Source organism: Megalops cyprinoides, chromosome 19, assembly GCF_013368585.1.
Source record: "Megalops cyprinoides isolate fMegCyp1 chromosome 19, fMegCyp1.pri, whole genome shotgun sequence".
NCBI lineage: Eukaryota > Metazoa > Chordata > Actinopteri > Elopiformes > Megalopidae > Megalops > Megalops cyprinoides.
In genome coordinates, this window is record NC_050601.1 from 12,951,778 (window position 1) to 12,976,188 (window position 24,411).

The window sequence follows — 24,411 nt, forward strand, 5'->3', positions numbered from 1 at the left end:
TGAAACACAACAAATGCTCTAAAATCTCAGCAAAAGAGTCTCCTTGCTGAACGACACAAGCAACTGAACAACATACTACCACACCACCTGACACAACAAACTGAGGGGTAGAATTTGGATTCATGTGTGCTCTACTGTCAAACCATTTACATACGTCAGTGACAGGCGATAACTTACAACATATAGCTGCAAAAGAAAACAGCGCATATACCCACTATAACAAACACTGAATAAAAGTAATATAGAGAGAGGGTTTAGTCGGCTGAGACTCCAGAACAGGTCCACATGTTCCCAAAATAGAACAAAGGAAAAATGTGAACCAATGTTCTACTTTTTAAACGGAGTCTGCAGCAAACCATACGATTTAATGGGACTTGTTTTTAATCAGGCCTTGACAGCTAGCAGAGCTGGAGCTCTGTACCCTACAGTAAAAGTCAGGCCAAAGCCAGATCCCGATTCAGAGGGCAAGGTGATATGGGTAGCCTCGTGGGTAAAGTTAATTTCTCCTCATACCAGTGTGTTTCGGAAAAATGCTGATAAATTATAAACATCAAGGACTCTAGGAGATAGAGCCACGCTACAATCAGTTATGACAGCATTGTGTTAAAGTGAGCAAGAGTCAGGTGTTTACACTCATGAGTCAAAGGAGGAGGAGAATACAAGCCTCTACCATGCCTGCTAGCTTCATGTTTGACTTAAAGACAGATATTTCTCATATGCTCTATCAGCCTTGCACCAGTCTTGGTATTTTATTCACATATCTTGTGAATATTATCATTAAGTGATATCAGTTCTGTCTTTCTCAGAGGAGGTCACGAGCTGCCGCTCTGCAGTCTGACGCCGGTACTTCAGAACCGAGGGGACGTTCAGCGGGACAGAGGACACTCAGACGGCGCGCTACGGGCCCTCCAGGGATGGGCTGGCGTTTAGCGCCGGCCGCCGAGGAGACGTGGGGCTTCCTGGCTGGCAGTGCGCGGCGCGGCGGGCGCTCTGCCAACATCTGGGTTTAATATCATTTACTAACCACTTTGTGTGCGATCCCAGCAGTGAGAGGGGCGTCTGGGAGAGAGAGCGGTGGTGGCTGTGGGTGAGAGAGCGTGTGTGTGTGTGTGTGTGTGTGTGTGTGTGTGTGTGTGTGTGTGTATGGGGAGGGGGGGGTGGGTTTCTGATTCAGAACGGATCGAGACTGTCGGAGGGCGACGGGGGAACGCTGGGCCCAGCAGGCGAAACCACAACAGAAAGAGCAGGACGCACGATAAAAACAACATGCCTCCCACATCACCCCCCCACCCCCCCCCCTCCCAACCCCACAACCTACTCCCACCTCCACACTTCCCCTCGGACCTAGAGAGAACCCACATTTCAGAGATTAGGCTTTGCTTGCTGTGTTCAAAAAAAAAAAAAAAACACAACACAAGGCTGTGGTTGTCTCGGCATGCCGGCCGCAAGCTGCAGAGAAACACCAGTGGAATGATACGCAGGGTCCAGCCAGAGCTGGAGGGGGGGTGGGGGGGATGGGGGGGGCGACGCAGATCTCCCCACTTACACTCAATACCGTTCCATTCTCAGTCCCTGTACCAAAGTGTGTAATTCCCAGCAAGATCAATCGAAACACCGCGCCACAGGGACTGGTTTGGGTGCACAGGGTGTAACACATCTCCAAAGGATGAATGCGGAGCTCAACTGTTTTCCTAGCTCAAAGCCCTGGACGCATGGACTGCTAACACATGGATTCTTTAGATTCCATGACTAGGTGAAGTAACTCGGATTACAGTATGCCATGACCTCTTCCTTCATAACCTCTGAAGACCGCCAGGAACCTGACCCCGCTGCATAGTGCAGCCGGCCTTCTGTGGAATCACAAGCGCTCTGGTGCCTGGGAGTGTACCAACAGATTGGCTAAACATTTTGGCAGAAAATGATTTAGGAAGACAAAAAGATCCACCATTGATGCGCCACTTAGAGAGTAGCGCACACACACATATACTCTCTGTTCCTCACTGTGAAAGGAAGGCAGAGGATAGGCCTTTACTGTGTGAAATGGTTCTGAAACAACCCTTCCTCTGTTCTTTTCCCTCGGTTTTCCTTCTTTGTCAGGAGCGATTCCGGGAGTCTGAACGAACCCGTGACTGTGAAGCGGATCGTTGAGAGGCAGGCGGCAGCAGTCTGTCATCCCCCCCCCCCCTCAAAGTCAGCCTCCCAGCAATGTGGCCTCGCTCCAGAATCACAGGTATTAAAATGGCAGGAATCTTCAGATAGAGAGAGGAGCAGAGGCAGACTTGGGGGGGGGGGGGGGGGAGCACTGTCGCTGAAAGGGAGAAATCAGGCCGCTCACTTTTGAAGTCAGAAGAAAGCCTGCTCCCAATTCCTATTACCACCCCAGTCCTCTCAGTTTAGACTGCTGAACTACAGAGTGCGCACACACACACACACACACACACACACACACACACACGCCAAACCTAAAATAGAAACTCCCCAAAAAAAAAAAAATCAATAAGCTGCCCTACCATCTCGGAGATAAGGGCCGGATATCTGCGGCTCTCCCCTCCCTTTCGCAGGGCAAACCCCAGCCGCATTTATGCCCCTCCCTCATAGCCGCACACCGATTGCTAGGAAACTGTGACCATTATTTGAAAGTGTTGCCGGAATGTAAATTAAGGAGGAGCGCTTTAACCTCCGCAATGCAAATAAAGAGCACTGGTAGGCCACTTCCAATTAAAGAAAGTGACAGAGCAGACAGGGAGTCTGGCGGGTGGGGAAAGGATTGTCAGAGTCTGTGTGATAACAGGGGGGCAGAGAGAGGGCCACTGTGTGTTCCCCCTGACCACAGCGAGCTGCCTCCGCCACATTTCGACAGCGTTTATCGCCGAAGTCCTCGCATTTTAGGGTTCCGTCTGGATTCTCCGGGTTGTGGAATGCGGCCGCGCTTTGGCTCGAATGGCTGCGTTCAATTTATCAGGATGGAAAATTTTCGTACTTCGTTACAACAAAAACAGAGCGAAAATAAGCGAAAAAGCCGGGGCAGAACGAGGAAAAGCGAAGGCGCAGAGCTTCGGAGAGCACAGCAAAAAACACCGCGTCCGTGCAAGTGACCTTGCCCCGGTCCAACTGGGAGGGAGAACTCGGGAGTTTTATTGTGCTTTTCTGCACCTTTAATGATGCTTGAAATTGTTGAAATTGCTCTGGTGAGGAGGGCCTTTCGGTGGCGTGGGCCTGCTGGCTCCTGTCACCGGTGCTGTCGAAAGCCAGCTGCCTGGCATCCACCCACTGCCAGAATACCTTCACCCCCACAGCACCCCCCACCCCCCCATCCTCCTACCCCCTGAGAGCCTGCTGCCAGGACCGGGACACCTGCGATACTTGGCCCCACCCCCCCTCCAGCACCACTCCACCCAATTCTTTCCACCACCACAGCTCCATCTAGAGCATCCAGAAGTGGGAGACTTTCATGTGATCATAGGGCAACAGCGTGGTGTAGTGACAAAGAACAGGGCTCATAACCCACAAATCACCACTATGATTCCCAGGTGGACCACTGCAGCTGTACCCTTGGGCAGGGTGCTTGGTTCAGATGGCCTCAGTTCATTTTACGCTGTATGAATCCCATTTACCCATGCAGAAAAGCTACCCATTTGAATTGTGCAGCTTTATAAGTACATTGAGATTTGTGACAAATTAAGCTCTGCACATGCAGGGCATGAATGCACTTCTACGCATGTCTTTATACCCACACATACATGAAACCACATTGATCTAAATATAAGCTGCATGTTATGAGATGAATGTGTGATTTATGAACCCTTCAACAAAGGGCTCATGTCGGGCTTGGGATAAGACGGGGGCTTTGTTTTGCCACTGAGGCATGGCAGAGAAAGTGGAGCTGGCCCTGAGACACTAGAACAGAGGGAGAATAAATGGAGCCGTTTCTTGGACACTTCTCTGGAGCTGTATTTGAGACACTGATGAGCAGTTGGAGCTGTATTTGAGACACTGCAGAGTATTAGGAGATGTGTTTGGGACACTGCAGGGTAGTTGGAGCTGTATCTGGGACACTACAGAGTTTTAGGAGCTTTATTTGAGACTGCAGAGAAGCTGGAGCTGTATCTGGGACACTGAAAAGGAGTTGGAGTTGTCCATGGAAAAGCTATGTGACTGGTGTGCAGTCTCATCTATCGCTCAGTGATGAGACATAGTCTGTGGAATTCTGAGGGACACAATAGTTCTACACATAAGATTAAAACAGCACTGTTTCAAAATGGGGCCCTGTGGAGAAAAGCTGCATGAGAGAGAGAGAGAGAGAGAGAGAGAGAGAAAGCCATTTGAACCCAATGATATCAAGAGGGAGAGGGAGACGGTTGAGGGGGATGGAGGGGGGGGGGGGTGTTATTTGCTCTCATTAGCGCTTTTCCAATCTAATCTCAATAATCCTCGAGGTGACCGGGCTCCAAAAACCTGCCTGCGCTCCTCCGTCGACAGAAAGAATAGAGGGGGATAAATGGAAGTGAAAGAGGGGAGGGGCCGCGATGCCGAAGAGAGGCCTCCGTCTAAATACTTAATGAGGACCATTTAGTTTGGTTACCATCGGCAACGAAACCAGTAACAGAAAAAATTCCCATGCCATTATAAGTGTGTGAGTGTGTGGGTGCGCGCGTTTGTGCAATTTTTCTTTTTTCGGCTTCTTTTTTACCGCCTCCCCACAGGCAGTCAGGTATAGAGGGGGCCTTGGGAAAAGGGGTCCATTTTCCTTCCTTTGTCTTGGATTCTGTCTGTCCTAATTGATGTCGCTCTTGATTGGCAAATACCATGGCGAGAGAAAATAGGAAAGAGTCAAAAAGAGAGAAGGAGGGACGGGAAAGGAGGCTAAAAGCAGGAGAGAAAGGAAAGGAAGAATGAAAAGGGGGAAACAGTGAGATAGCAAGTCTGTGGGTGGAAGGGACGTTTTCCTGGCCGCTGAGACAGTGACGTCACGATACCTGCTTGTACTGCATGAACATCACATAAAGGAGCACTCCACTCAGAAAGTAGCGTGGAGAGATAGGCCAGCAATGACTTCCAACCATTCACCATTTAATTCCTTGGACTGCGATGAAAACCTCTGTTAATTATAGTGCCAACACTTTTTTTACGGAAGCTATGGTGCCACTTGTAGCTCTTCTCTGTGGTCTATGACGCACGTCTGAGTCATTGAGGGCATGAGTCATTGTTGAGCCCTGAAGGGGCTGCCGGAAAGGTGCTCGCGACCCCGGCTGTCATGGCCCAGAGACCCAATATGCCTCTTACGGTTTATCATAGCCCCGCTACCAAGGGGCAATGCGCTTGTTTGCAGCACCGAGACTGAACATGCATTCAGGGCTTTGAGTCTCCCGCTAGCTTGGATCGCCATCTGGTGGCTGACCATAGGAACTGCAGTCTCTTGCATTTGGTTGAATGGAGACGAGCATAAAATGATGTGATTTAATGAGTTTTTTTTTTTTTATCTTATCTGCTGAATCACTGAAAATGAATGTAGCCATAAATTAATGAAATATCTTTTGTTTCACAGTAACGTCAGCTGGAGGAGCACGGTGCCGAGGAGCAGAGGATGGAGAGTGGTGGAGGAGGCTGTGACAGGGAGGAGCTGTCAGGCACACAGATAACTGGCAGGGAGGAGAGTCTCCCGGGACTCAGCAAGTAGGAGCACATCCATTATCATTTTCACACCGCGCAGAGAGGGAGATGTACTCCGACGCACGGTCCGCTATTAAACACGTTGATAGCCGGAGCCTCTCGGATGTCGTACGTGAGAACAGCACCCGAGCGAGCCATTAGGACTGCTCCAGATAGGCGTCTCTGACGGACAGCTCGAGCTTAACGGCACAGCGCAGCACCATCTGAGCCTCCCTCACTCCTCCTGCAGAGCCTGAGCTGAACTCTTCAGCGCTGAATATACTGAATGCTAACTAACCACACCACAGCCAGGGTTCAATCACACAGCTACCTAGCACACCTCACAAAATTAGGAGGCAGTGCAGCATAGTGGTAACTGAAAGTTCAGTCCGCTGGGGCACTGCTGTTGTATCCTTGGGCAAGGCACTTAACCCACAATTGCCTCAGTAAATATCCAGCCGTATAAATAAACTACATGTAAAAACTGTAACCCATGTAAGTCACTCTGGAGAAGAGCGTCTGCTAAATCAGGATAATGTAATGTAATGTAAAATTACACCTGGCTGCTTTATCTTGGATGTAGTCGCTGCCATATCCTGCAATCTTTTTTTGTGTTGGAGATTTTCCATCAAAAGACGGAGCAACACTGATGTAAGCTACTGCCATGTGTGCACCATAAGGACAGCGAGCATGGAGGCAGCCCCAGGACCGGCTCCACACAGCACAGTTTTGAGTTGCTCACACTCTCTGCGGGTCTCCGCAGGCATGCTGTTCTTTTGATGATAACACCGGGCCAGTTCACATTCTGAATACGCAGTTTTTTTTTTCTAACGCACAAATATCCAGAGGTAACAGATTACTGAACTGCTTAACACAAGTATCTGCTGTTCTGCCTGGTGATTAGGCTGTGGGAGTGGTGAGATATTTATATCGAGCACCGCTCTCTGTTCATTCTATGACCCATTTGAAAGAGTTGGAGCGTCTCTGACCAAGGTAGGTGTGGAAAGTCTGTATGAGCAGTCCTGTGTCAGCTAGCAGGAGTGAGGGGGCGACCAGAAATGGTGGGTGCAGCGACCGGTTTCATTTAAATTCTGATGAATTCTGAGCACACACGCTGGAGTTCTCAGGGATGGTACATTGTGTGACAAAAGGACTGTTCACCAGGGAAGCACATACTTTTGTACCACAATGTTCAGCTGGTGAAATAAACAATGTTTCACGTGTATTTTACATGACACTATGCAACTGTTCAAATTCCATCTGACAGCAGGAGATTGACACAAATTGGCCCAGCCCTTTTTCATCGTTTGACTTACACTGTCTAGACAGTGGAGATTTCGCTGGTCAGAACCTGAGGACCAATGCTGCAGCCCTTAAGGCTGAAAGGTTCTGCTGAACGCGCTGCACTGTCACTGAGACAGACTGTGCATTCTGCTTAGAGCAGAGCCCGGTCATTACGTATAGGAATGCCTGTGACAAAGACAAATGCAAAGCCTGTGTAGGGTGTGAGGGTATTTGTATTGGAATCGACCAATTATAAAGCCTTGGTGGGATTCCGCAGACTTGAGCAGACCTCACTGTTCAATAGCTATTGACTGACCGCAAAAACCGTGAGAGGAGGATCAAACGGGCCCCAGTGCAGCGTAAATCGAGGCATCTTTGATATCTGATCCTTTAACACTCAAAGACAGCAGCTCCAGGGCTTTCACCTTGAATGGGCTGGGGAAGTCCTGGGTACTGCCCATCTTGCTAAAGCTGGCCCCTGGGGGCCTTTTCTAGGCCACTGGTCATTCTCACTATTAACAGCATCCCATATTCCACTAGTGGTTCAGGACAGGGGGGATGGTCAAAACGTAGCTGTGTTCAGGAGTTACAACACCTGGATATTAATATATCCCTACAGAACTGTTTTTACTGCATAAAAAGCATAGAAATGAACACTAGAAATATCCCAGTTATTCCACTGTTCCTCATTCACGCTCATGCGCACGGTACAGGGTCTGCCAAGATGAGACTGCTGATCTATATTCTATATCTACATTTTCTATAGATCAGGGAGCGTGTCCAGAGGTTAAGCCCCTGACCCCCCCGGGGCCTGTTCTCTGAGCTCCCGCCTCAGGAATGCCGGGGATTGTGGGTATTAAAGGCTCTGGGAGGCGCCTAGGTCAAACACACACAGACATCCAGATCACAGTCGTCGCCCCCCCCCCGATTGACGGTACCTCTTCACACATCGGAGCTGCTCATTGACAAGCATTGTAACGAAGAATTTTAATTATGCCAAGGTCTAATGCAGACCAGTGGGGGGTGGAGGCGTATAATCAAATGTGTTAACTGAAAACTGAAACCTGACTCCTTTGTGGCAGTATGTGTGGCTGAGTTGCAGTGTGTTCACATGCACTGACACAAATCACAGGCATTAGAAGGTTATCACATGCACCTGGTGTTTGATGCTTGAAATGTCCAACATGTGGTGTAGCAGTAAGGAGCAGGGCCAGGAGGGCCACTGGGGCGCTGCTGCTGTACCCTTTGTCAAGGCACTTAACCCACAACGGCCTCAATAAATATCCAGCTGTGTAAATGGATGAAACTGTAAATCGCTCTGGATAAGAGCATCTGCTAAATGGCAATAATGTAATGTAATGTAACGTAACATGTTGTATTGTCAAAGATGCCGCACTTGTCAAATATTTTGGCCTAGAGAGTTGTTAACAAAAGATTCAGAATAGAAATGACTTCAGAACAGATCTGGTCCCTTTCAACATGCCCTAAACCACATCTAGACCAACTAGCAAGATGAAACTGTATAGAGTGCTTCTTTAGACAATGAGAAAGGACTCACATTCCATAACACTGAGCACAAAAAGAAATAGCAAATGAAATGGCAATGAGTACAATACCTGCCCTCTAGTGGCTGTAATATGCATTGGAACAGCAAGAGTGGTCTGCAAGACATCAGTAACTAAAGAGTTAACAGCATAGAGAAAAATCTCTCTGCTTATGCTCATGCCATACTCCCTTATCAACCAACCAAGACACTGATTTTCTCCAGATCTGCGCTGGCACATGTGGCTGAGAAATCAAATGAGCAAAAAAAAAAAAAAAAACTGAAACTGTCCGCAAAGCAAGCACATTCTGTCTTAATTGCGGTGATGTAAACAGACACAGCTGCCAAACGCAGGCAGACTCGCATCCCGGAGAGGGCATTAAGGATTACAGAGCAGGGCTTGGCGGTGTTGCTGGAGTCAATGACTGCAAATTAGAGCCAGGTCTTTGGGTGTGTGAGGGTCATGGTTAGCGTGGCAGAAAACGGCATGGCATCCTCTTTAATAAGCCATAACAGCCTTTGCTCTGGCTTTTACATTTGCATTAACATTGGTGGAGCTCTGTCAGTTTAGCTGAAAGCTCCATGTGAGCATATTAGCCAAGAAGAGGAAAGCCAGCGGAATGTGTGAACATCGGGCTCTCCTACCAGACCTTGACAGGAAAACACACAAGACACAGTGTAAATGAATAGCTGACGAAAAGGATACAAGCCAATAAACATTCAAATGAACTGTGAAGCTAAACTTCTTCTGTTTTCAGAAGCAGTTGTGTAGTTGTGGATCACAAGTATTCCACAGCTAACCAATTTTATGTGTATTGAACTCTTGCAGTCTTGAAGATAGGGACACGCCAGTACGCTATGCAGTACCTACAAGAGAAAACATAGGCACACAGTATGAAAGTATGCGATTTGGAACCCCAAAAAGACTGATTTTATGCACCCAGTCAAACAATTTTTCCAGGCCTTTGTTTACTCATAGAACACCACCAGCAGGCTTTTTAAAGGAGCCGGACAGCAGATATGAGGGCCGCAGTCAATCAACGGCACAAATCTTACAGCGACTTTGGAGCCTGTCACTCAACGCGATGGCTGTCTCAATGATGCCATTATGCAGAAAATAATTACCAATCACAAATATCATTTACTGAACAACAGCCATCTCCGGGGAGAGGCAGGTCTTTGTGTGCCTCTTCAAAAAGCAGCATTTTTAATCAACTGCAGCCAGCAGAACAGAAAATGGGTCAAACAAATTTCATCTGAAAATATAAGCACCGTGGCTTCACTGTTGTTTCACCTTGCCATTATTACCTAAATGGTTATATAATTGTGACACACGTGAAAAGAATGTTTAAATATGACATGTATGTGCAATCATGTTTTCATTTAAAGAGCCATGTTGATTGTGAAACCTCATTGCAGTACAGCATAAAAATACAAATTTAACAGACTTTTACAAGAGGTGCTTTATGATCCCACAAGAACTGGCAGCTTTCAAATTCCCTCTGATCTGTTAGAGCCACTTAGGAGTGATGTCATCGTAAGTGTCTGGCTGTGAATGGTGAGCAACAGTGAAATGGGTAAGAGAAAGAACCTTACCTGAACAAATACAATACATCCCCGAGGATGGAGTTACAGCGACTACTACTATTCATACCTTAGATCTCACAGTCTTCCCCCTCTGAAGGCAACATATTACCAACCAACAAATACATAGAAATAGGTTCTTTTCATACATATGAATACTGACCTGCTCTTTGAGAACAAAAGGCAGTTCGTCAATTGAATACAAAGGAATAAGGACAGCAGGCAAAAAGAATAATATGTAAGATTGTGTCACCACGTGTCACTGAGCACCTCTCCATCTCATCAGACAGAAGGGTTCCCATGGGGACAAGTTTCTAAATGGCCATTAGAAAGTGGAGCCCTCAAAACTAGACACTGCACTGCACTGCAGGCATTGCCCAATTGCAGTTTTATGCTGTGACAGTTTCAAAGTCTTTGTAACTTGTCGATTTTTTTAAGTGTAGATGCACTGGTAGTTTCCCTTATGCTTGTAGATTGGAGACATGGACAGATGCTCAGATATTGGTATATATTATTGTTATACATTATCGCTCTGAAGCAATACTGGTGTCCTTTAACTCTGCAGTGACAGGTCTGAAATCAGCCGAGCGCCAGCAGGATTAGGTTCAGGTATGGAGCCTTGCTGGTCCAGTCTCATCCTGTCATGAATTTCCTGGAGCCTCTGCAATGATTTCTTAATCCATGTTGCACCCCGCTGCTGCAATCTCATGAAAATCCTGGTTTTAAAGGTGCAGAGACAGCAGAAACGGTATATGCATGTTTCCTCTTATGACTCATGTTCAGAGTATCCCTGCAAATCCCTCGTGCCTCACGCTCAGATAAAACCCTGCACATCCTTTCTCAGATGCCGCTCTACTCACAGGGCCTGGATTATAGTCTCCTGATCCTTAAAATGAATATTAAAACCTAATTACAATTATATCAGCTACTAATGATGAAGAATGTCCAGGAACAATGGCAGTCCATTTAAACTTTGATAATCCCATCGTTCAACCTTTCCTTCAAACTCAGAGCGGTGTTGAAAAATGAATCCTCTCCACAGCACTGAGTGTGACCACTGAGATACTGCGCCAAGTATTAAAGGTCAACAAGGGATGTTCTCTGTAAAATGAATAATAGTTCCCCTTAAAAAGATCAGTTAGCATTCCCACAAGCATTCCAGTTAGCATTCCCACAAAAGATCAGTTAGCATTCCCACAACCGGAGCTTGAAATCTTTTTCAAGATTCCTAATAAAAAAAGGCAGTGCGCCTTTGAAAATGAACACAGGGGACTGTCTGGACATCCCAAGCATCAAAATGCAGAGTTTTACATACAATTTTGATATGAACTGCATATGTAACTGAGCACTCACTGCTTTTTTTTTAATCACAGAACCACTATATACCTTTTCAATAAATGAACAGTTAACATTTAAATATACATTTTGACATGGACTAAGGGCACCAGGATCCAAAGTGAGTCCAGCACTGCGGTCTTAAACAAGAGTTCCCTGCAAATATGATGCCTTTTCTGATAATCTCTCTTCAAATCATTTGAGAATTGACAACAAAACAGAGCCTTTACGAACACCCTAAGCATGAGTATTTTCTCAGATATGAAAATCATTTGTTAATATAGTAAACCAAAAAACATCATAGATTTTTTTTTATTCGTTTTTGAGATTGGATACTGTCCTGGAGATTCACTACCCATTCTTTTTTCTCTTTCTGCAGTCATTGAAAGACTGCTTGTGGAAAATTGAATGTCCATCTTACGCTTTTCATGTTTCATCTAAGACAGCAAAATCACATACAGAGAAAACAACCTGGCTGCGGTTTTTGTGAAAGAAGCAGTTACCTATCAGTCCAAAAGGCAGGGTCAGCAAGAAGGACCAGACTCAATATAAATTACTACAGAAAGAGATAAGCCAGATATTTATGAACTACACTAGGAACTGTCCTTGAGGCAGTCTCAGGCTGCTGTAGTTCTATGTTCCAAGTCCATCTTCTAAGGCTTCCCAGCTTACCACCCTCTCTCAGACACTGAAGGTATTATACTGATCCAGCCCTGAAATGGTTAAGAGATTACGATGCATTTGCAGGAATGCCGATCCCAGCGTCAGGGCTACACTACTTCACATAAGACAAGATCCATATTTTACAATGTGAAAAGTAAGTATAACAAGAGTTTCAATACTTCGACAGACAGGACCCTTCAGATAAAAGAACAGGCTAGAGTAGATCGGAGGACCTATATGTGGAGCTGTAACGATGAGTCTGAGTCATGGCTCTGTGTAATTGGATTATCAGTGATGTGAAGAGTGATGTCTGTCATACAAGTTGCCTGTATTAACGCTGATGAACCCTTGTCTGTTGTATTTTTGTTTGCGTGAAGGACCTTTCAGATTCGCTATGACAACAAGGCCGTGAGGGTTACAGAGGGTGTGTCTGATGCACTTGGAGCCAGGATGGCGCATCTGCACCCAACCGTGTTGCCCTGGTAGAATCTGTGTAGGCTTTTCAGCCGAATTCCGCAGATCTGTTATGACAGCAAAGGACAGTGGTTCTGTTATTTATGGCAAGAACAACAGGGTGTATTTATTCAGAGACAGGAGTGAGTGAAGGAGACATGGAGGGAATTCATAATCGAGCCTCAAAAATGCCGCTTGAGAAAGCCACAAGGATGACAGGCTGCAGGTTTTATCTTACAACACACATCTTACAGACTATTGAAAGGGAGGTTCAAAAGTACGGCGCACATTTATAATTCATAATATGCATGAACATGAAAGAATTTTCGTCTGTGAGTGGAAGCTGACATACCAAAGGCCTTGACATGGCAAAACTGATCCACAAACAAAAATGCAGTCTTACCCCCACCACAAAAGGAATGAATGACAGTCACCTCAAGAAAAAACCCGTCCTGTCACAATGAGTTTGGGTCCATCTGCCATCGTGCATGTGATTGTCCGTCACTGACTGTACTGAGAAATCTTGCCCTAGTGTCTTAACAGCTTTATGCACTGTTTTATTTTGGTTCAGAAAGTGTAATCGCCTCTGATCTAAGGTGGCAGGGGCAGAGCAAATAAAAAAAAACATAACATGAAATCACCAACGTTCACCATCACCAAGCACCATCACCAATCACCACCTCCCTGCTGGCCTCCCTGTCTCCTCTTTGTCTCCTGCCTGATCTCCTGGCCATTTCTCATCTGTTCCTCATTGCACAAAAGACCACCAAGCACAATTAATTGGCCTTTACCCAAAGGTAAAACAACACAATTCTGGGAGGAAGTGCAGGAGCAGAACAGGACGTGCTACTTACAAACTTCCTCTTGAGTTTCCCTTTGCCGCTGCACTGGCTCTTGCCGTCGGTGGGCGGGCCACCGGGCTTCCCGATGCCCAACTGCTCATCCAATGACATGCTCTTGCGTAAGTCGGCAGCCCGGGCGCGGAAGTGGGAGAGCGGCGATTGGGGGCGTGGCCTTGCCCCTGTGCACAGCCCGATGTCATCTCTCAGAGACCATGTCTCCCCTGAGAGAGAGAAAGAGAGGGAGGGGTGAGGAGAAGTACTGTTCCAGGAGATAGGAACAGTAGGGAAAAGTCACAGAAATGTGAAGACTGAGAGGCGAGGAATTTTAAATGCAGAGGAAAAGATGAATGACGTGTAAGACGTGTTGGGGAGGGTAGAGAGGGAGTGTAAATGCGAAATAGGAAAGTAAATGGAGAAGCAATGAGGCAGGCAAGGTGGGTAGAGGGAGGGGTTCACTGGATGAAAGGAAAGGATTTTGGGGGGGGGGGGGATGAAAACCACACAGAACAGAGAAACAGCCAGGGGAGACAAAATGAAATATTTAAATGTGCGGACTATGAATGTTTACATATTGCCGTTGCACAATTCATAAAAATAGAGATGTAGTGTCAAGATCAAAAATACACTGGCAGTCTATTTTCCCTGCATGTTGTTTCTGTAATGTCCCAGGGGACACGATGCCAAGTTCTGAATTGCTGGGAAGGAATTCAGCTCCGTACCCTGAGTAACATGACACCCCAATGAATTAAAAAAAGAACAGGAGTAAGAATCATCTTCCTAATGAACACCTGAGGGTAGACATGAGCCATTCTTCCTTGGGGGGATTGGGGGGGGGCATGTGTGACAGTGACTTGAATTGGGAATGTGCTATGCCTTTCACTCAGTCTGAAACACATGGTGACAATGGTTGCCAAGCAACAAAAGCAGCCGTGGACATGAGTCTTTTCATTCGGAAAAGGGAAGAGACAGGCCGAAGCCTAAAATGGAAACACCTCGTCTGAGCTTGGCACAAGTAGCCAGCAGGTAGTCTTCAGGTGGCATCCTCAGCCTGACATGAATGGGAGGGGATTACATAGATGGAACATCTCAAAAGCTCGGTGCGACATTCTTCCGGACTTTCACATCATTGCCAAAGGAATGCTCATGGAATCAAAACATATTGTTCAGATGTTCCTGGGTACTGAAGAGTTCCAACTCCCAGGGCTGCGGGCATGAGAAACACAGGGTGAGCTGAAGGGATGCAGTGGTTAGGGAACTGGACTTCGAATCCAATCTCAGGCAGTGCACTGCTATCACACCCTTTAAAGGACATTTACCCAAAATGCCTCTGCAAAGTTCCAGCTCTTTCAACCGATAATATACAAAACACAAGCTGCATGAGCTAATAAATGGAATTCAAAAACCACAACCTTTTTGGTTTGGAAAGGCATGGGGAAAAGAATAGAAAGGGAGAAAAACATCTGTTCCACCTACTCTCTGTCTTTCTGAGAAAACGAGGCTCCTGACTGCCCTGAATAAAGCCCCTATCTGACTCATTAGAGGAAGAGATCGCTCAAACAATGATAGCAACAGGAAAGAGATGAGAGGAAAACAATGTTTTAGGTTTAAATTACGGCTCAGATTGAAATCCAGCACTGTTATTACCGCAGGAAAACGCATCTTCAATTGGATGAAAAGGTCAGCGAGGATTTGCACACACCTGCGCCCTGCCAAACCTATTTAGATCAGCATCCGGTGCAGTGTATAACACTACATAAGCTCCAATGCACTAAGGTGGCAGTTCCTGGATCCCTTTTCTCATAACAACGTTATGTAAAAACTGTGGGGGGGTAGGGGGTGGGGTGGGGACAGGATACATCTAGGGAATTTAATGCAATTTACAAGATTGTTTCTTACTGTTGTGGCAAACACTTTATCCAGATTGACTTACAGTGCAGTGGAGGCTACATTGCAAATTACAAATACCAAAGTAACTACAGCAATAGCCTAAATGCGACAGCATTTCAAATATGTATTACTAAATGTCATGACCGCTGCACCATTTACATATTTTTGTTGGAGGTCTCTGCCATTCCTTATCCCACATTTCTAATTTTGTGGGTTTAGGTTTAGCGATTTATTTTCTTACGCTCTGCTGCTGTGCGTTTTATCAACAGCACGGTGCTGCGTGTGATGGTTGTGTAAAGGGTTGGGTGCTTAAAAGTTGATTATTAAAGCTTCTTTACCCGAACTAATGCTCCCTGCTTCAAACAGCATTAAGCGAACACCTCAAACCCAGCGCTTTCCAGCATCACAGTGAGAGAAACAGCAGAATCTACACTCCCTTTTGCCCCTCAAAAACAGCTACAGAACATACCTGTGATAGATGAGAAGTAAAGACCCTGTCTCCCCATATGAATGGATTACAGATACATCTAGAATCAGGTCTAATATCTTTTGCTCTCATGTTAAGACCAATTTAAGCCCCTGAAACAGGCACTTCTTTAGCCACTAGAAAGTCTGACTCGGACCCTATGATTCTTGCACCACAGCTGACAGCTCATCACTGGTTGTCAGATCTGCTGTGCAAGCTAGGCATGCACAAAAGGAGTAATAATTTGGGGGGGACAGCCCTGAGAGGGAAAATTCATGATTGATGGATTGCTAAAATGGCCCACAACCTTCTCCCTTTCTCATGGCTGGCCTTGCGGTAGGGCACAAAGTGAACTGGAATCCCTAACCAGAAGATGGTAGATACATTTCTGACAGATGCAAATTCAGAGGAAGGTAATGAACCCGCTTTGCCTCTGGTTATAGAAAAGCTTTGTACTGTAAGTCACCCTGCATGATGCCACCTACTAAGAAAACAAATAATTAAGTCCTACTTATCAGTTTAGTGCCAATATGTAACTCTTCTGTAATCCACACTTTTGCGAACTGTAGAAACACTCAGCATATGCCAAAACATGCTTGTGCCAGCTCCTAATACTTGCCTTCAGCAAGAACACTTTCATCATCTACAGAGCTAAACCTTGGGTCTTAAATCAGCAGCTAGCTCTACGCAGGACAACCTGAATCTGTAACAATGGTGCACAGCAGTTCGCAGCGAGTTTTACCAGGGCAGCAGGCATGGGCTGTAGTCAGTGAGTCAGATATCAAAGGCTGAAGGGAATCTCCTAGAGGCAAAAAAAGGAGAGCGTCAGGAGCTTGAACGTATGTCCGACACGAATCAGAGCTGCTCAAAGCAGCTCTCCCTGTGCGCTTCAGACCAGCTGTCAGATAAGCGGCACCTTTTGTGCTTTTCCAGACGCTAGCCCCTGAAGCCAGCGCCAGCAGCAGGTCTGTGAATAGGCCAGGGAACAGCGGGTTTCCTCTCCAAAGGCTGCATTTAGAAATGTTTAATGTTCCCGTTGTGCCACAAGAGATTAGTCACCTACTTTTCTGCACTTCATTTCATTCTAAAATGTGAACAGCAGCGGTGGGATAAAATGAATTTGACCACAGTGACCTACATAATACATTATTATTAATACATTATAATACAATCTATTAATGTGTGGACATACTGTATACCTATACTGTGCATATTGTATACTTATCAAGCCTGTTGCAACAGAGACATCCATATGTAAATCTGATAGAAGTGAACAGCCAGCTATATCAGAATACACTCCGAACACCCCTATCACAGTGCAAGATGTGTTTTCACTGACCAGCCTCAGCTGTAGTTGGGTTAACCCAAGGTAAACTGGAAGCATTTCCACTGCAAACTGACCTGAGCTGCTAGTAAATTGGCTCGGCCCACTCGCACCCCCACTGTACTCTTATGCAGTTTGTCTTATGCTGTCATTATGCCATTGGTGGCACTTAAAACCCAGCTCCTTTTACAAGCTATTACAGTTATTTGTTATTATATTTATTTAACTACCTGTGTAAACATAGCAAGCAGGCACATAACTCATTGGGAGCAGCATGAGGTAATGGCTCATTAATATTTATGCTGGGCCGTTAATTCAAGTTGACTGGGAAGGAGAGGGACTTAATTTGAAGATTTAAAACACTAACATACTGTCTGAAAGATGTCGGGATGGTTGCCAGGACGATATTTTTAGGAAGAACTGCCGGAAAGCAGTGCACTGTTGAGAAGTTGAGAAGCGGGACTGGCATGAGCCCAACCACAGCAGCAGAGCAGTCGATGGCACAGTCATTCCAAACGGGTTAGTGTTTTTCTTTAACAATGCTTACTCCTAGCTGGGCAGCAGGACCTCCAAGATTTCATGCAAGAAATTTTGCTGCATACTGCATTCACATATAAACAGTAGCAACTGCCAAACTTCCTACAAGAGGAATAACCAAAGCATTAGAAACAAAATTTCTGCTTCCATCTTCCACAACCCCAGTGAGCAAACATATGTGACCCGGGGAGTGACCGTACCAAGGTATTTACAAAGGCACATACTAGACATGCAGTGCCCAAAACAACATTCCAGGGTCTGCAATATTTGATCTGTTGGTGAGACACAATAACCTGAAACACGAAGTGCTATACCAACTCACACTGGCCATCAGCCACACATCCATCTAAGGCAGATCAGACAAAATCTGGAAATAGTCAGAGTAATGGTTCCTGGTTCTCTTTACCTGCAGCGGGCAGTGAGGGTATCTTAGGGAGGCTGGTGCCTAGAGCTGGTTTTCTGCGAGAGGGATTCTGATCCTGACTGCTGCCCACCAGGTCGTAGTGGTGTATCCTGGTGGCTGTGGGGGACTGAGGAATGCTGGGAAGTGTGCGGGACTTGGCCAGGAGAGGTCTCTGCAGCTTCTTTTCCAGTGACCTGTGGGTGTGGCAGAGACAACACTGACCAATCAGAACAAACATAGGCACAATATATTGTAGGAAGTAGGAAGCTTATTTTAGGCTTATCACCACTGCAATAATGTCCTGAACCCGTTCAGGACTGCAGGGAGAAGGTGGTGCATTCCTCGGTTACACAGACAAGCTGCTATTTTTCACACTACAAGTCCCACAGTGTACCATTAGGCAAATGTTGTTGAAGGATGGGTGCATCCGCCAGATGCTATCTAGGTAACTGATGGAGGATCCATGTGAGCCGCAGGATATTGAGAAAGGAGCAACGACAGAACCCTGACCTACCTACCTACCCCTGTTCCCAGCAGAACAAATCCAATTTGTCCCACCAATGCAAGCTCTTGGTCATTGTCCGCATCTGACATGGTCGGTTTCGAGCCCGGGCTGTGGGGTTCAGCCTGCGTTTGAAACAGGCCTGTCTATGCTACTCATAAGCACAAGCGTTCATTCATTACATCTGTCCCAATGAAGTGATAATGAAAAGGCATTTGTGCTGAGCTACTCAATGAAATGCAATGGGACATCAGCCAGGCCCCAGTGGTGTCAGCCGGTGCGTTGGCTGCAGGTCAAGCTGCATTAATCTCTCTCTTATTCAACACTTTTTCTACTGCACTTTGCCAGAAGAGGCAGAGAAAACACAAAAAGTCAAGGTTATGCGTGCACTAAAGAAGTGGTCATACTCTGTCCCTTGAATAAAAACCACTGATTCAAGCATTTTGGCAGGAAACTGATTAATGTTAGCAGGAAACAAGGAGGCCATCTTGGAGCTTTTGAGACAAAAAGCTAATTTCCCTGCTTTTTGGCCTTTTAGCTCATGTGTTGCATTCTTGGATACAAATATGGTAAGAAAAGAGTTTTATATTTTGATATATTGATATTTTCTTATCACCATGGTACAAAGGTTAATACCTATACAAGAGGCAGTGGAATGTTTCTTGATGAAAGAGAGATATAGCAATGAGTACTCTGACCTTATAAAATGCTCAATTCCAAATAATTAGCCCTCCTTTCTAATGACAATTGAAATATCAGATGTCTCCCAAGGACGACAGTCAGTGTGTATAATTTAACCTCAATAGTTTTTTTGCCTTAAGTCATTAAATTTTTTTGTCTTGCTTTGGTGATATAGGCCCCGCACTGTATGTCACTGGGGGCCCACCATACACAGAGCTAATCACTGGTAACAAGATTCACCCAGAAACTAAACTTTGTTAAAAAACAATTATATATAAATAGGGCAGTACTTTCTCAACGTCCAAATAGATTGAACCTCCACCCCAGATGGTACGGAGTCTTTCCCACCTAGATTCCATTTTTTATTGTCTATCTGCCCTCCACCTGAATGAACTACTGACACTACACTGAAAGAAAGAGATTAAATATATCTCCTGTATGAAATGGAGTTCTTACCACTGCACTGCGAAGTACCTAGGAGTCTGTCCCTCCATGCTCCTCTTTAAAATATTCTGTATATCTGGGGCACTGGACATAAAGTCCTACTGAAATATTATAGATAAACGGTCAGTATTAGACAGTATTCCATTACCAAGGCACCCTTATGCTTTTGGAATGATGGATCTGTGGTCTGGGTCACTGCCTCTGGCCTTCTGTATTGTCAGTCATACTGCAAAGGTCCTGATAGCTGAGACAAAGAAGAGACCTCAAGCTGTGAAAACAGACCACCAGTCAGAACCATCTCAAACCAGCTGGGAAGAAGATACCTTTCAGTGGAAACCATGAACGAATTTCTTTAACAGGCTGGAATATAAGCCCCTCTGAGACATTCCATTTCACATTCACTCCAGTAATTGAGGTGTCAATACACAATGTATTGCCTGGAGACAGTGATGAAAATGCAGAAATTTCACTGAAAGGTTTCTATCAGCAGACTTGAGTATTGAATGGAAAGGCTGAAATAAGGTTGTTGAAGTGTGGCAACACCGACAAAAGATAAATATTAAAAATAAACCGGAAGGTAGAAAGTCTAACCACTTCTCACCCAAAAGTCAATCTGTTTTACATGTATTTAAGGCATAAAATCTACCAACTCTGGAGACAGGCAGGGAAAGAGAGGATAGGAGCCTAAAGCTCATAAATAACCTAAGAGCCAGATAAAACATCATAACTGTGCACACAAGAGAGTAAAAAGAGAGGTCTTGTCACGCAAAACTTTACAATGCTCTTGTAAGCGTTACATGAGACTTGCTACAGATGGTCACAAAGTGAGAGGAGCAAATGCAGGCTGTTAGGGCATCCTCCCTAGTACAGTGCAGCAGCTGCCCATGACCATGGCATTGACTGAAGACGGGAAGAGCTCCCACACCTGCATGAGGTTCTATCAGCAACTGCCAGGAGGCAGAAAGACACTTCATTATCTGTAATTTCACATGGCAGCAGTAGAGGCTGTGGCAAGACTGCACTTAACAGCGGAGGGCAGGGAGAGGGAAAGTTTAAGTGTTATTTACACAGTCCTCCATGACCATGGGGCTCCTCTCTGTATCTACACCCGCGCACTGCAACCTCATTACAGGCACCTCCCCTGCATTGATCGCTGCCTCCTGGAGATACACTGATGTCAGAGCTGACGCAACTGAGAAGGCATTGATCAGCGGAGTCGAGGATCCGCTAATGAAGGGACAAAGCAATGAAACTTGCTGCCCTTGATGGCAAAACCCTCCAGATGGCAGGGAAGAATTTTTTTGTATGGCAATGAATGGTGATATCCCTACTATGGATTAATCTTTCAAATATCTCACCATTGGTACATTTGGGCAAATTAATTCAATGCAAATGAGCTGTACAAAATTGGTCAATTTGTTCTGTACAATTTGTCTGTACCCAAAGCTGCAGCTGCGGAAAGAAGAGATGTTTCTATTCTCATAGAAGTCACCTGAGTTTTCCTGCAGGTACTGAATGATCAATGAACTTGCTAAGTAAAGACTCAACCTTGACTGACATGATGACAGAAAAGGTTGGGTAGAAAGGTATAAAAACTGTTAATGGCAGCAGCTTTGTCTCTGGATATTATCTGAATTAAAAGACAACACACTTAAAGGGGAAATCCACCAAAAACCCTTTTATGATATTTCTCATCATTATTATAGCTCATAACACAGCTATGGTGCTTATGTTAAAGCATGCAATTGATTTAAAAAATTGGCATCACATTTTTAATTATAATTAATTGCCCTGTTCTGGCCCCATAAACCTACTGTAATTTATTTTAGCTGGTATGGTTTAGTCTTGTTCATTCAATGGAACTGAAATATGACAGTTATGTAGCTATGTAAAAAAAACAAGTCATGGGGCCATTGACCTGGAATGTTTAATAGAGTTTTTTTAATCCAACTCTTCTTTGGGTATATAACAAGGTTATCTATCACCAACTATCAAGTTCATCAATTTTGCATTACCACATATAGGATATCCTTTAACACTATAAGGTCACAATACTATTGTTCTGGCCCAAACAATTCAGGGTACCAAAAATGGCCTGATGATTTCCAGACATTTACCTAGTCAGTTTGGCAAGGCAAGATGGCAGCTGCTGAGAGAAGGTCCCTCAACACTATGGAAGATGCAGGTGTCCTTCCAATTTTACATATGCTGTATTTTATATTCAAAGAGTGCAAGTGTTTGAAGAAAATAAACACATACACGATCTGTATATACAAGCAAGGATATTATAAAAACCTGAAAAATTAAATAGTTGTAATTACACCTTGGGGCTCACCGGTCACTACTGAAAAATCACATCTGTCCTGGAGCTACTGTGTGCCAGATTGATGCAGTGCAGTGACTGCACTCATTTGCCATACAAGTGCAAAATCCAGAGGACAGACATACTGAAACAGGTGCCAGAAGTATAAATTACAATACTCTATAGTGTGCATCATTAAAGACCGTTTGCAAGTTTGCAAAGCCAAGTTTGCAATGGCTTGTCATTTTATTAAAACATTAACATATTAGTTTCTATATCAATGCATCTAGAGGTATAAAGTACAAAGTACAAACAATATCAAGTAGGTGGGATAAGGGAAGCACACCTATTATTCTATTTATGAGCTTTTTAACACACGCACGCACGCACACACACACACACACACACACACACACACTGCAGGCCTTCCCTTGTTCCACCTCAGTCTCCTGATACCCGAGCATCAAGCACAGAATACCAGAGAGACAGTCAGGGGCTCCCAAGAGAGAACTCGGGGTGCAAATGCAGGACATGCCCCCGCTCCAGCAGATCTGGGCAGCCTGTTGTGCCAGTCACATGGCAAATCGAGAGCAAAACCTGTTGCTAAGCAACTCCAAAATTCTCTGAGGAAAAAAAAAAAAAAAAAAGACAGAAAGAGCACTTTCTACTCCTGGCCACAATCAGTTCTTCAATCACAGAAAAGAGCATTATAGTGGCAGCTAAGTATCATTACACGTGGTGTTTTAGCTGTTACAGCCCTACTTACTGGAAGCTCTGCTGCTGTAGTATTACAGTTTACGTCCAGGTGGGGGCATGTTACAGCACTGTTATCACTATAGCTAACATGAAATGAAAAAGGGAACACTAATACGCTTCCCTAACACAGCCCCAACATGTTCCAACATCCTAGATAGTGTTTCCAGCAGCTTTTTGCTGTTCTGTTGTGTCGGAGTGGAATAAAGAATTTATGGCACCCAAGCATACTTTTTGAGATTGCAATGCCACAGTAAATGTTTTTAAATGTGCAAAATAAGCAGATTCATCAGCACAGAAATGCTTTGAATTTTTGTTTTTGGAGCACCATCGGTATTATCACATTTTTCATCATTTCCAATGTGAGAGAGTAAACTCCACTCTGCTCTCACATGAACTCATATCAGGGGAGAGAGTGCGCTGCTCTGTCCTTGGTGCTGAATCCTCTCAGAATAGTGCAATTTGTGCGGGATGAGCATAGGAAAGAGTCTGTGTACAGCCTGTGCATGCTGGGAAATCTTTTAGTCACTATCTCACATTGGCCCGAGTTGACCTGTCTCTGTGCTTGTTCTAAAGGAAAGCGAATGAATATAGGCTCTCAGCATGGAGCGGACGACTAGACGCGTCGCTCTGAGATTCGAGTGCAATTAGAGCCAACCAAATGAAACATCACAGGCAGCACAAGTAGCAGGTGAACAATGAGAGGCTGACCTGCTCGAGGTTATGACGTGAAATGATAATTGCAAAAAATGTCACACTGGCTCTCAGTCACTTCTGAGATGACTCACATGGAAAAACAATCAATGTGCTTCCAAGCCAGAAAGCACAAAGTTTTCCCTCAAGGGTATTGTACAATTTCTAGTCATCGGGCTCTCTTTGATCTGTTCAGAGATGGCCATGCTGTTTTCACACAAACAGCTACAAAATGTATTGTCTAAATTAGTAGAAATTTTATCAGGGGAAGATTATTCACTTGCAGAGATATGATTAAAAAGAGCCTCTTATATGTGATTCCTTGCTCCTTGCACAGCAAGTTACAGAGGCCACCAATTCCAGTAATGCCCTGGTCGATTGTCATAAAACCCTCGATATATTATGACCATTGAAGAACATACATTTGGAATTAGCACAGAGTCATTGTCAAATTTGATGTTTTGGTATCCTTTCTTTTATTCAACTGGTAGTCTGGTAGTTTCACACAGGATTTGAGGACTTGAAAGAGGACTATCGATTTGTTCAAAGAGCATTTCCTTATTTCTTTTAATAATTCACCGACCTGATCCCTGACGCGTGATATCGAAGCTAGTTTTAGCGCTGGCACAGCCCCGTCTGTCTGTTCCCCTCTATTATCCTGCAGGGAGTGCAGCTCGGAGAGAAGGCTGGAGGCACAACTCATTCATATCAAAGACTGGGCACAGTGAGCATATACTGCATTTACACTTCCTTTGAGGCCAGTAAAAGGCCCGGCAATCTCCCTGAGGCTACCTCCCTGCTGCGTGTGTTTGTTTTTGGAGCTTTAGATGAAGTCTGTGGATATGTGCTGACTTCTCACCGCACTGACAAGTAGTCTCCGTGGTGCGAGCCAGTGAGCGAGAGAGAGGATCATCCTTCTCCAAAGCAGGTCACAAGGAATAATTAGCTTTTAATCAATTTTCGCCAAGCAGCCTGAAATATTTATTACCACAAAATCAGTATGTACAAACATTTCATAATCTGCTGACTGGAACTACAGCGTAGTGCTCAGGTCTTTCCGGTTGTG

General features: G+C 45.1%; 1 protein-coding gene across 1 annotated transcript in view; it reads right to left on the minus strand.

The window, feature by feature from the left end:
* The window catches only part of LOC118794617 (ankyrin repeat and fibronectin type-III domain-containing protein 1-like), a 113,409-nt gene that overhangs the window by 85,443 nt on the left and 3,555 nt on the right, over nt 1–24,411 (minus strand). The window contains exons 2-3 of the mRNA XM_036552872.1: nt 17,974–18,164; nt 13,366–13,574 (exon numbers count right to left, since the gene is read on the minus strand). Coding sequence (XP_036408765.1) covers nt 13,366–13,574; nt 17,974–18,164 — 400 coding nt within the window. The remainder of the gene's footprint in view (nt 1–13,365; nt 13,575–17,973; nt 18,165–24,411) is intronic.